We start from the raw sequence: 12,692 nt of genomic DNA, 5'->3' as shown, positions 1-12,692 counted from the left end.
CTTTCCAATCTTTTTCTGCCATCTCAATCAAAAGCAGCCGGGGTCGGGGTTATTTATTTTTCAGTAAACACAAAAAAATTAGCAAGGGGGGATCCAACGGGAGAGGGTTGCAACCTCTTAGAGGTGTGCTCTCTTATACCAACTACATATGTACGTGCCACACCAATGAGCCGGTTTGGCCTAATTATATATAGATTTTAGCAATATTGAACAGAGGTCTAAAAATGGATATGTGTGTTAGAGACCACTATCACACCAGACCTGACAAACAAGTATGGAGAAATTACATGTTCATCGTCTGAAATTGCATCAGGGTTTGGAGAGGCATGCGATATACGGCAAAAAAAAAAAAAAAAAAATTCAAGGAGTGTCGGTATCCCCCGGATGCAACCTCCCAGCCACTATGAGGAATTCAAAACATCAGATTTGCTTTTTTATAGAACCCTACTTTTTCAAACATTTTTGGTGTTAACACCACCTGACTCCAATAAAAGCTCTGCCGACTGACAACCCTCCTCTTTCAAAACATCCTGGATCCGCCCTTGACTAAATAAAAGTATTTATGATGCATTTTGTTTATTTATATTCAGCGTAAGTTAAACGGAAAGGTGTTTGTCATTCATGCCTTCGATCATAAAAAGTTATTGGTTTATTGCTGAAAATGGGTCTCCATAAAATGTTCTCTAAATACTACTCCAGCTAAATAGGGGTTTAAATTATTGGGACCGCAAACCGATTTCAGAGCATTTATATAATACAAATATGTAGAACTGAAGTTTGTAAAATGTAAATCAGAAATTAAATTTTAATTCTTGACTTTGTCATTTTATTACTTTTTATTTAAAAGCATTAATTGTAATTCTCTTACTAGCATAAGTATAGATTTTAGCAACATTGGACAGACGTCTAAAAATGGATATGTACAATATGTGTGTTAGAGACCACTATCACACCAGACCTGAAAAACAGGTATGGAGAAATTACATACTTATCGTCTGAAATTGCATCAGAGTTTGGAGAAGCATGCGATATACGGCAAAAAGAAAAAAAAAAAAAATAATAATAATTCAAGGAGTGCCGGTTTCCCCCGGATGCAACCTCCCAGCCACCATGAAGAATTCAAAACATCAGATTTGCTTTTTATAGAACCCTACTTTTTCAAACATTTTTGGTGTTGTACACCACCTGACTCCCATAAAAGCTCTGCCAACTGACAACCCTCCTCTTTCAAAACATCCTGGATCCGCCCTTGACTAAATAAAAGTATTTATACTGCATTTTGTTTATTAATATTCAGCGTGATAACGGAAAGGGTGTTTGTCATTCATGCCTTCATAAAAAGTTATTTGTTTATCGCTGAAAATGGGTCTCTATAAAATGTTCTCTAAATACTACACCAGCTAAATAGGGATTTAAATTATTGGGAGTACAAACCGATTTCAGAGCATTTATATAATACAAATATGTAGATTGAACTGAAGTTTGTAAAAGGTAAATCAATAAATTAAATTTCAATTATTCATTTTGTCATTTTATTACTTTTTATTTAAAAGCATTTATTGTGTTTATCTTACTAGCACCCCTATGAATTTTAAAGTCTGTCTCTTTTTTCGCCTCTTATACTTTCCCAGAATCAATATACAGCTATTTCAATTAACGTTGTCGGGTCAAAGCTTATAAAGACATCTTCAAAGAGGCTGCCACCTCATCCATTTGATATCCTAACGTTTCTTTCATCCAAATGGCTCGCCATCGTATATCTTCACTGGACGGACGAGGCATAGCTGATTTTGATGAACGTATTCATAAAAAAATCCACAGAATCTTCAGGTCTTGTCTTACAGCTTTATGCTTTGATCCGACAACTGTTAATTGAAAAAGCTGTATCAGCAAATACATTATTGACTAAAACAACTTTTACATTAGTTGGAAAAAAATTGGGGACCCGTAGGTGGCTTTTGAGCTATTCGAGGTTGGCTCAAAGAAGAAGGGGATATTAAAATAAAACAACGAAAACATAAGGTCATCTAGAAGTGATCACGAGAAGGTAATATATATAGTGATTTTGGAAGTAACTGTTGACAAATCGGTTGTCGGATTTCTAGATTTATGCCACGTGGATCGTGTCGAATTTTTGCAACTAGGTACTGGACCGTACTGTAACTACAGTCCTCGCCTTGTCGGACAAACTATTCCACAGAGTGGCCGTTTGATTTCTAAAAGACTGTAGACCGAAAGTGATACTCTTTACTTTAGGAATAGCGGCTTTCTCACTCAGTCTTGACTTGTAAGTGGTCGAAAAACGTGGCTGAAATAATACGCTTTTTACTCTGGAGCATGCCAGCTAGGCATTTGAAAACAAGAACTGACATGTCCTCTTGTCTTCTACTTCTTATTAAATTAAGCCTATGTAGCAACTCATTATAACGATCTATAATTTGTTGCCGTCATAGGTCATTAGAAATCACCCGTAGAACCTGCTTGTTGAGAAGACACAGTGGTAAAACAAGGGTTTGTACAATAATAACAAGAGTTTTATTTTTCGTTTGTCAAGGGTCATTGACCTCTTTTGTATAAACACTTCAACAAAGCTTTACGTTACCATTTTATTTTTATTTTTCAAAAAGCTCAAAGGGTGACGGCCAAAGACCGACCGAAAAAAAAACCTATGGTGCCACAATGGGTGCAAAGTTTGGTAGAGAAGTTTGCCATCTTCTTGCTCCCAGAGTCGGTAAAGCCCAGAACCGTGGTAAATCCTTCAAAAACTCTACTCAATTCACACCACTAAATATATATATAAAAAACATCATGAACCATAGCTTAGAATAGATGGTCAAAGTTTAAAATAGCCTGTTTCACACGAAGAATGTTTTCTCATTTTCTCGTGTTATTTTCGGTATGAGTAGAAAAAAACTGATCAGTGCCAACGCTATTAGACGAGTCGACCTGTCACAAACGTTTCGTTAAATTCTCCAAGAACCGTGACAAAAACACTGATTCGAATGACCGTCATATAATCTCTGAAAGATTTTGCAAAATTGATCTGAATCATTCGACCGAACTTCGGGAAACAGTCGGAAATGCCTCGAGGTAGTTCGCAGAAAATTGCAACTTCTAGAAACGTTCGAATTTCATCGGCACAGTCGACAGAAAATTCAGGGAAACACATTTTGCAATAGTTCCAAGCAAATTATATTTGTATGGGATTGATCTCAAGCTTGTGGATATACGTGATCCCGCTTGTGCCTTGATGTTTCTTTGGATAAGCTTCACCTTGTGTAAGAAAAGTCCCACCCCTCCCTGCAACTAGAATTACATCATACGGAGGGGGAGGCGTTTTGATTTACGGTTGTGATGGTTTTGACGTTTATTTCGGCTTTGGGTGTTGTTTTGTACGGTCAGTTCTATTTGGAAACAAATCAAAAATAGTACAAAAATATTTTTACTCAAAAGATCCTTTGTTAATTATTAATATTCACATGATTGACAAATGGCCAGCAGTTCAACTGATAACTGACATTTGGCGAAAACTTTATCTGACAACCGGCGTTCCTTGCCCGGATCTGCAAGTTCGCCTACCGATTTTGCGATTTCATCGAGGCGATGATGCTGTTAGATTGGTATGAACCAATGTGACTGTGTGAAACTTAAACCAATCAGATGGACTCTTGAGCAACATGATTGACAGGTCCTGCCTTTAACGGACACTCCTTGCAGATCATTTATAGCGTTCAGAACAGCTTGCCTAAACATTTCACAACACGGCACAACCCCAGTTGCAAATCGAGCATTTGGATCGGAACCGACGCCAGGATGGTTTTCTCTAGCGGCGTGATCGTTTTCCTTACTTTATTTTCTGCAATTGGCTTTGCCAATGGTGAGTATTAGTAAAACTTAGATAAATATATGTATATACTTCACCAGATTTTGCCTGCACTTTGAACAACTGAAACTCGGTTAAGAAAACTACGTGATCAGACAAATTTTTTTCATCACATGAACAAGTCACAATAATTTTTCTTCGCTGAACTTCCACTGATTTGTAGCGAAAGGAACACATAAAACTATAAATTTAACGTTTTCATTTATAAAGATTTTTGAAATAAACGCGAATTCAAAGAGGAAAGAAATGTATAGGATGTTCCCAAAAATTGAAATGTGATAAATGAAAATGGGTACTAAATACAGTTGCAACTGCGTATGTGTAAGGACAAGATACATTGTTCATTTTTTCGATGAGTTTTCGATCACTCTAGTCTATTTGCCAAAATCTAATCATTCTAGCAAAGTTAACAAGTTATCTTTAGGGCTTTTACAATTCTTTTCCCCTTTGATTGGACTCTTTCTTGTTCGATCAGAGGCAACTTGGCCGAACTGACGAAAGAGTGTTTTTCCCGTGGTGATAGTAGATCAAGACACCAATTCTCAGTACCAAAAAGGGGACATTTCTTTTGAAGTTTGTTCGGAGAATTTGGTCGCTCATCAAGACAATTAACCTTTGGAAAACATGCTACTACTACACGATACTTGCCTGCGACCTTTACACCGAACCAACTTATTACAATGGGGCACAGCACCCTTTTATGTCACAATAGAAATTAGCTTAGTGTTTTTATGGATGAAACACAAGACACTCTGGTGGTATATGTAGTATAAAATTTCCTTTGGAACACTTATCACGTGAAATGCCCTTTCTTGGGTAACATTCATGCCCTCTGTTTATCTAAAACCGAAAGTGAAACTGTTCTTGGCTCGAGTTTCTTTTTGTTTATTGTCATTCAGAGATCAAGAGGAGCAAGAATCAACAAGTCAATTTTAATGATTGCTGACTGTTTTAGAGCCAAAAACGACAAAAACACATGTCAAAAGAGAAGGGATTATTACATATACCCTAGAGATAAGAGTTTCCGTTTCAATTTGACTGGTGCTTCGGTCGTTTAGACGGTAACATTTTTCAAATTGTACATGTCTACGGCAAAAGTCCGCTGAAAGCCTGACAGGACTGTTTGTCTAAAATTTTCTGGTGCAGGCAAACCAAATGGACCTTGTACCTTCTCGATTACGGATCAGATCACGAGAGAATCATGTCAGTGAAGTGTGTGTACAATCAGGAGTGCAGACTCACTGATTTCACTGCATGGGCACAAGATTACATCGCGTTTCCCCTGTTTGAGTTTTGTTGGTCGAAAAACGAAATAGAGTTACTTAGTTGTGAATTTGTAAATAGTAAGAAGACAAGCTTAAAGCGCCGATTTATTTTTTCTCTTTAGGCCCACTATCTATTTTCACACGCATGCACAATAGCGCTGGCCTGTTCCACGCGGAATCTCAACTAGCGGGAACGAGAAAAAACAACCTGAGAATGGAGAACGCGACAATAAAACGCGTAAAGGCCAAGCAACAAGAAAGGGGACGTGAACAAGTTTTAGTTTCCATTCGTGTTTTCGTAAGTGCGGAAATGCGAACAAGGCTCAGTTGACAGATCCCAAAATAGACATATTAGGCCGAAACACAACTGGGCCCGAAAATGTCCAATGGCCAAGACTGGCAAAACGAACTTATAAATAAACGAGACAAATACCGAAGGAACTCCAAAAGTCATGCTACCAATAGTCTTAGTACACTATTTAATTGTTTTTGAGTGCAGTTGATGAGGATTATAATGGATTGTGACTTAATGTAATCATTGGCCAACGTTTTCAGTCTCACAGTTGCGTCATGCAAAATTCATAGCGCTGTAAACTTATTAAGGCCTGTCCTTACTTCAATAATTTATTAGAAAATCTACCCCATGATGCTATATGAGTACTTTGCGTACGAGAAAGGATACGTATTCTTAATACTGGAGTAATTTTGACAAGACGCCATCAAAATCGCCGTGACACAGCAAAGTGGCAATCAGGCAGGCTTAAGCTGATGAGCCAACTAACTAGTGGAGCGAGTGTATGTTCCGCAGTTATCTTTCCGCATTGTAAGAAAAACATGGTAATCTTGCCGAGTTCTCACTATTTATTTCACTTTTTTTCAGGTAAATTTGCAATAGTGGAACCTTTTCCGCCTGAAAATGGTTATCCAGCCGAGTTCACTTCAACACAAATCACGTGCGTAGCTTATGACTCGTCAGGAATCAAGGTCCCCGAGAGTATTCAGTTTGTGAGAAAAGACAATTTTGCTATCTACACCAACTTAACGGCAAATGAAAACATTTACTTCACGAACAAAACAGAAGGTAGGCACGTGTTGTCAATTGGGATTGAATCAGTCCAGAACGTGCTGACTGGGGTGGGCAGGAGTTCAAACCCGGCACTCTACATTGTTCATGAACTGTTTGAGCGATGGGTGACTCTCGTGCCCTCAGATGCCCTCAGAGTTTGTATCCGTATTTTAATATGCACTGTGAGATTGATAAGAGTCCAAATCTTCCAAACTCTTGAGGGAACTCCCTAGATTATTTGATGGGGGTTTGCTGCCCCCCCCCCCCCCACCCCCAAACCTATTACAGAACAACTATATACGCACAGGAACCTATGGGGGGTGAGGGGCTTAGAGGGAAAATGTGGGTACTCCCAAGATTCTATGATGTGGTTTTAATGGCCCAAACCCTGTTTCAGAACAACTATATGCAGGAACCCATGACTACGAGCCTCTATCTATATTAATTCCTTAAGTCAACTGTTTCCCCAGTACTTTGATTTTTAGAAACCAAACTGATTGCTTTGCTGACACAACAGCAAAGGGCAATCTATTTCAACTAGCTTAGTACCTTGTCAGTGCCAGAGTAACGTGACGCAACGTGACGTCTGGCACGTGCATCTCCACTAACCAAGTGCACGTGTCGTCCTCTACATCAAAAGTATCGTTTATTTTCAGTACTGCTTCTCCCCCTAAAAGGTATGACGTAAGACAATTTAATTGTCATTGCTCTTGATTGGTTATTTGAAGTGTACACGCGTCAAAGGTCCCCGAGATCCGCTCTAAAAATAAATCTACTCGAGAATTCGAAAGTGATCCCGAGTCTTAGTATGAGTGATAGAGGTTGTGGGTTATACGCTCCTGCACTCACTTTCCATACCAAGCCGTTTTCAGACCCAACACAGTACTGGCAAAACGAGCTTTGTGACGTTTTAACTTAAATAAAATTATCATAAAAGTCAATATTTTTTTAAAGTCTTTTATACGTTGTATCTTTATTTGCAGAAAACGGTCGCAAGCTTTTTGTCACTTTTCACATCCGGAATGTTACAATGGCTGATGATAGTCAATCCTCCTTGGGAAGATACGAGTGTCATGCTTACGCAGTTGGAGAACCTCAGCCAGTGAAGCGCGGCTTTAACCTCAACGTAATGGGAAGTAAGTACATCTGGAGGCACTTTAGTTATTATATTTTTTGGCGGTAAGAGCTTAATTAAAAGAAGCGATGGGTTTCAATCTTGAGTATTTTTACTTAACATTAACGGATTGCGAAAATTCGACCTTGGGAAATGAAAATAGCGAAAAAAGGAAATTTAAGAGTGTTAAACTGGCTTGCATGCCATCACCAGAAAGGCATACCATTAACTTAACCGATGAAGATTTAAAAACTTTTTGTTATTGTATGTACATTTTCGGCGATAAAAAGTAAACTGTATTCTTGTTATAGTGGCAAAAGTGGACCATTTTCTCAGTTTTGTATGAGTATCATCGGATATTGGGAATCTTTGACTTTTTAAACAGTAAATTACCCAACAATTTTCGCGGCTGATTAGTTATCACCCCCAGATGACAGTAGCCTCTAGCTATTGAAGTAGGGGTAATCTCAGCCAGAAGTGGTTAGCACGGCTCGGAATCTCAACCGAACTTTTTTCGATCGGAGAATCGAAGGGTCGGAGGTACAAGTCCTTGCACTCAGTCATGTTGTTTCCTTAGACAAGAAATTTACTCCACATCGTTTCTCTTCATTCAGATGTATAAACAGAATCACCAACATGCATCCCGTCCAGGGTGGGGTGAGCAAAAAACCATATAAAATGCGCAAGTTTACTATGTTTATCACCGCTGTTTGTATTTTATTTCTGATCAAGCTACGATGGCCCAAGAACAAAAGTCTTTTTGCTTAATTAAGGCTTCAAAAACCGGGTTAAGCTCCAGCCGTGTGGGCCACTAGAGTCGAAGTGAGTGAAGGGGAGGAGAGGGGGGGGGGGGGGGTATTTTAAAAACAAAAGTATTGACAATGTACATTACTACATTGTCAGTTTACAGACCATTACGTACTGCACTCTACTTATATACACAACATTACATACTAACAACACTGTATATTCTTACACTGGACAGACGTTGCTCTCAGTTGATAAATTTATATTTTGATAGTGACCGTGATGAAACATATCCACCCGACACAAAAGGACAACATTTCAAAGATTTCTATGAGTAAATTTCCATATTTTTCTCCAGGCCATGAAATCCCCAAATTGCTTACTTCTAAAGTAACAGTCTTGCAACATGGTAAAGAGGGCAGAATTTATTGCAACATAACAGACAAAGGAAGCCAAGCGACCCAGCTGAGGAGGATGTTGTGGTTCAAAGATGACGAATTAGTGCAGAATATACCAGCACCGACACCAGTACAAGATAAAAACCTAGCAGAACACAACGCGCTTGTCTTAAGAAACGTGGGCGTCAAAGATGCAGGGAAATACACTTGTGTGCTGGTAGTGTTTGTGCGTCAAATTACAGAGTACAATGTGTCAGACGACACCACTGTCAACAGTGAGTAAGCATATTGCATTTGCGTTTGGTTAATCTCGAAACCAAAACCCAAAACACGTCACACAATGCAGAGAACCAGCTTGATCTCCTTCCTTATTCAAAATGGCGGCGAAGAGATATCCTAAGTCACCTTTCCCCCAATAGACTGGATAATGGAATTATTTCAAAATGGCGGTAGGATCATTATTGGTTTATTTTAAAGGTCGCGACCAATATTGTTATTCTTTATCGTCTTCTCTCACCGCCATTTATACCGAGAGGACCCTGGGGACGAGGTTGGTAGCGAACAAACTTGAAACAAAATCTTATCCACAATTCGCTTGAGTTTTAGGCGAAGTCCTGAAAGAGATTAAACTTGAAACGAAAACGTATCATGGATGCCGTGCGCTGGAAAACGCAATTGCTTTTGGGATGACTGTTTTTTTTATTCTTTCTGAACGATGCCACTGTTTGTATAACTGGTGTGTATATGGCGCACCTTCTTACGGAACCAGCATTTTCTCCCTCACCCCCCCCCCCCCCCCCCACAAAAAAAAAAGAAGCCCGAGTATTATTTTGTCAGGCCGTAGACTTCTAAAGATTTTCAAAGTTTACTCGAGAAACTATGATTCCAACAATATCTCCAGCTAAAGCTAACAACTGTCATTAAACTCGCATTTCTCCAAAAATGATTATCTGGCATGAGAACCTGACTTGAGTTAACAGCCGGGCGCTTATATAAATGAATTGAGACTGTGTCTTTCCTTCCAGTCGCGCCATGGATTGAACATCTTAAAGGAGAAAACGAAGCTCACATCGGAGAGAACTTGACACTACAATGCAGTCCTCAAGGTGTCCCAATACCTTTGAATGTGGAGTGGAAAGTGAAGAAAGAAAACGACGAAAATGTTACTGCGTGTGTCGGTAAGACTGATTAATAAATATCCTTGTCCATTCAATTGTTAATCAATGTACTGATTTTCAAGGAGGGTAACGAAGTCTAAATTTTTTTACTTTTTCTTGTTGCCCTATCGACGGCATGCTGTTTCAAGTACCTTCCAGTTAAATTAAGGCAATAGTAATTTTATGTCATCCGTTTATAAACTGAATTTCTTAATCATTACCTGTGATCGCATGCCAAGACAAAATCCAAACATGGAGAGATGGATAACGTCATGTATCGCCATATTAACCGGATTGGTTCAGTAAGCAACCAGTAGAAGCCAACATTTTTTTTATTGTAGTCCATACAATTTTAGTAATTCTAAGTGTGAAATTTTTACTATTAGAACTACAAAATACCACCGAATAAAATGGTTTTTAATGGCGGAGTGACTTGAAACCAATGCAAAGCCAAGGTAATTATGCAAATCACTGGCAGTGGACGCATACTGATGCAAACACGAAACCGGTGCCGCCCGAGGAAAAAACCTGAGATCGAGTCACCACTAGTTTGGTTCTACACGTAATCGCTTGAGAAAATGAAGAAGCTTGTTATTAAAAGTGAAAAATGGCTCCACCCGGCTCTACTGAAAGCAAACTATAGCAATTCTGTTGCATTCCTTTGTCAAAATAATCTAATATTTGCTTACATCTCCAGTTAACCCTTCCCATAAATTTTCACTTAACATTCCGGCACAGAAGGTGGTTTGTCAAACCAAGTCCCCATTAACATTCCTTTGCATTCAAATTTATTCCAGATTCCTCGACGGATAAACGTTACAAGATTTCTCACAATGGAACGTATGATCCTTATTTGCTGTCCATCGCAAACTTGAGCAGCACCGACAGTGGGGACTACTACTGCTGCCTGCCGTCAAATTGTTCCACGAACACAGCGGAAGATCTTTGCCAGAAGCTTACAGTGACTTTCGAAGGTAGGTTTGAATTTGTAATTTCAAAATGAATTCATCCATTCCTGATCCACCTTTTCGGCACTGAAAAACTTTTAAAAAAGTCGCAATATTTCGCAACCGCTATGTAAGGTGAAAATGCTGGTTATGTACTCTGAACTAGCAACGTTTTACCCTCAGTAACCTTTTTCACCAAACTCGAACTCGCACATTCAGTCCGAATTGATAAGGTTTTCAACTGAGTGTCGTAAAATCAAAACCAAAGTAATTACTCTGACCATTCATAACAGACGCAAACAGCACAATGGTGAACCAATCAGAATTGAAACAACCTCTTTCCTAGAGCTTTCCCCTTGATTTCAACAGAACAGCTGACGTTAATCATTTCATGTCAATATTCTTTTTTTTTTCGTTTTCACCAGATGATGTTATATCGGATGGTACGAAGGTATTGGCATCTTGGGGAGCTGTTCTTACCATGGTGGCATTTTTTGTGTTCCGTTTTCATTTCTGAGCTTGCCTCGACTGATTCTCAGAGAAAAAGAAAGATATCTGCGGTGTTGCTTTCGAAGAGAGAGAAATCTTGTAATTGTGCATGCTTGATCAGTTATTAGTTCGTTTATTTAGTTAGCTAGCCTTTCCCATGTAGAGGTGATGTCAATTAAGGACATCCATGCAAAAGTGACCAATTAGTCGTCGGACATTTTAAACGGAAACCAGAAAATCTGAATGGTACTAAAATCGCGTTTTGTTGACATTTCAACTAGCATTTTTCGAAATTTATATTTATCCATATCGTCGGTTGAATTAAACGACTTCACTGTTAGTATGTAGATACATTTTTAAGAAACTGCGATGGCGTAAGTGTTTACTCAAGGGAGAGGTGCCCTGCGGACCACGAACTCTCTAAACAGGGGTAAGACAGGGGCTACCTCGTACGTTATTAATTTTTGTTGGGGAGGGGAGGGGGAGGGTTGTGACTGAAGTCAGGAAAATGTTTACACTCAAAAAAGGTCCAACGACCCAAAACGTGACCTCGCGAAGTCCCTTCTTTTCTCCTCGTAAAAATAAGTTTAAAACCCCCACTCGATGGGGCGATAGTTAAAATGTCCACCAGAGTATTAATTCATCGTGCATCTTTCAACAAACGTTTGGCACACTTTGGCAGTCATTCTTTCGAAACGCGGAGCGATGAAGTTTTGTTCCGGATTACCACAAACGAGCACATATTGTCCCTTATTATAATTCAGTTAAGGCTTTATATTGCTTTATATTAACAAAACCGAAACATCGCAAGTGTACTTTGAGCTATCATCGTAAAACTTAGCCAAAAATTCAGGACGCTAGGACTCTAGTTTTATCAACCCTTAAAGACATTCCTGCCAAACGTTTCTTGCCCAAAATTTTCCGCAGAAATTTCTAGCTCAAAAAGTTCCCCAAGCATATCCGTATTTTCAAAACAAAAAAAAGCCTTTCTACCCTCCTCATTATTAATCAAGCCGAGAATACCCCGATGTTGGCCACTTTGCACATTTTTGTACCTCCATAAATGCTCATGCAGATTAGCGAGAAAATCTCAATCTACAAAGTACAATGAGCAACGACCTCGGCCCGTCACTTTTGCATTGAAAGCTTCTTCATCGGGGAGTCAGTGACGTACAAATGTACTTTTCCACATGTATTTGTCTGTTCAATAATTTTCATATTAGAATATTAGTAATAATGATGACGACGACAACGATGATGATGATGATGATGACGATGACAATGACGATGATTGCAATTGCAGTGATGATGATAATGATAATTATGTTGAAGACGATGATACTTACAATGATGATGACGATGATAATGACGAAATTTTTTAGAAAGGATAATGTATTTTAATTCAGCTAATTGATATACTTGACAGGCATATATATAAAAAACTTGATTTTTAGATAAAAAGATAGTTATCATATAAGAATATTTCACTGCGTGTAAAAGTTAGTAGAAATATAGGTAGTGAGTTGTTATAACGTCTTCAAAAGCCATAGGTCTAGAAGACTAACTAAATTAGGAAAGACTTGTCAAGGGAAATAATATTATTAAAATAATTATGTTTTAAGCACA

At 38.7% G+C, this 12,692-nt stretch overlaps 2 protein-coding genes across 2 annotated transcripts in view; one reads left to right on the top strand and one right to left on the bottom strand.

Annotated features, from left to right (window-relative positions):
• LOC146468295 (adenylate kinase isoenzyme 6-like) overlaps window positions 1-6,880 on the bottom strand; it is a 26,042-nt gene extending 19,162 nt beyond the window's left edge. Inside the window, exon 1 of the mRNA XM_085124982.1 lies at window positions 6,764-6,880. The gene's annotated coding sequence lies outside the window, so the exon portion shown is untranslated. The remainder of the gene's footprint in view (window positions 1-6,763) is intronic.
• The window catches only part of LOC146468294 (hemicentin-1-like), a 20,081-nt gene extending 7,389 nt beyond the window's left edge, over window positions 1-12,692 (top strand). The window contains exons 7-13 of the mRNA XM_085125150.1: window positions 3,689-3,877; window positions 6,029-6,229; window positions 7,198-7,350; window positions 8,434-8,748; window positions 9,499-9,651; window positions 10,428-10,604; window positions 11,003-12,692. Coding sequence (XP_084981276.1) covers window positions 3,689-3,877; window positions 6,029-6,229; window positions 7,198-7,350; window positions 8,434-8,748; window positions 9,499-9,651; window positions 10,428-10,604; window positions 11,003-11,094 — 1,280 coding nt within the window. The 3' untranslated portion in view covers window positions 11,095-12,692. The remainder of the gene's footprint in view (window positions 1-3,688; window positions 3,878-6,028; window positions 6,230-7,197; window positions 7,351-8,433; window positions 8,749-9,498; window positions 9,652-10,427; window positions 10,605-11,002) is intronic.

Source organism: Pavona decussata, unplaced genomic scaffold, assembly GCF_977016875.1.
Source record: "Pavona decussata unplaced genomic scaffold, jaPavDecu1.1 SCAFFOLD_133, whole genome shotgun sequence".
Taxonomy (NCBI): domain Eukaryota; kingdom Metazoa; phylum Cnidaria; class Anthozoa; order Scleractinia; family Agariciidae; genus Pavona; species Pavona decussata.
This window is presented reverse-complemented; position numbering and strand designations above follow the sequence as displayed.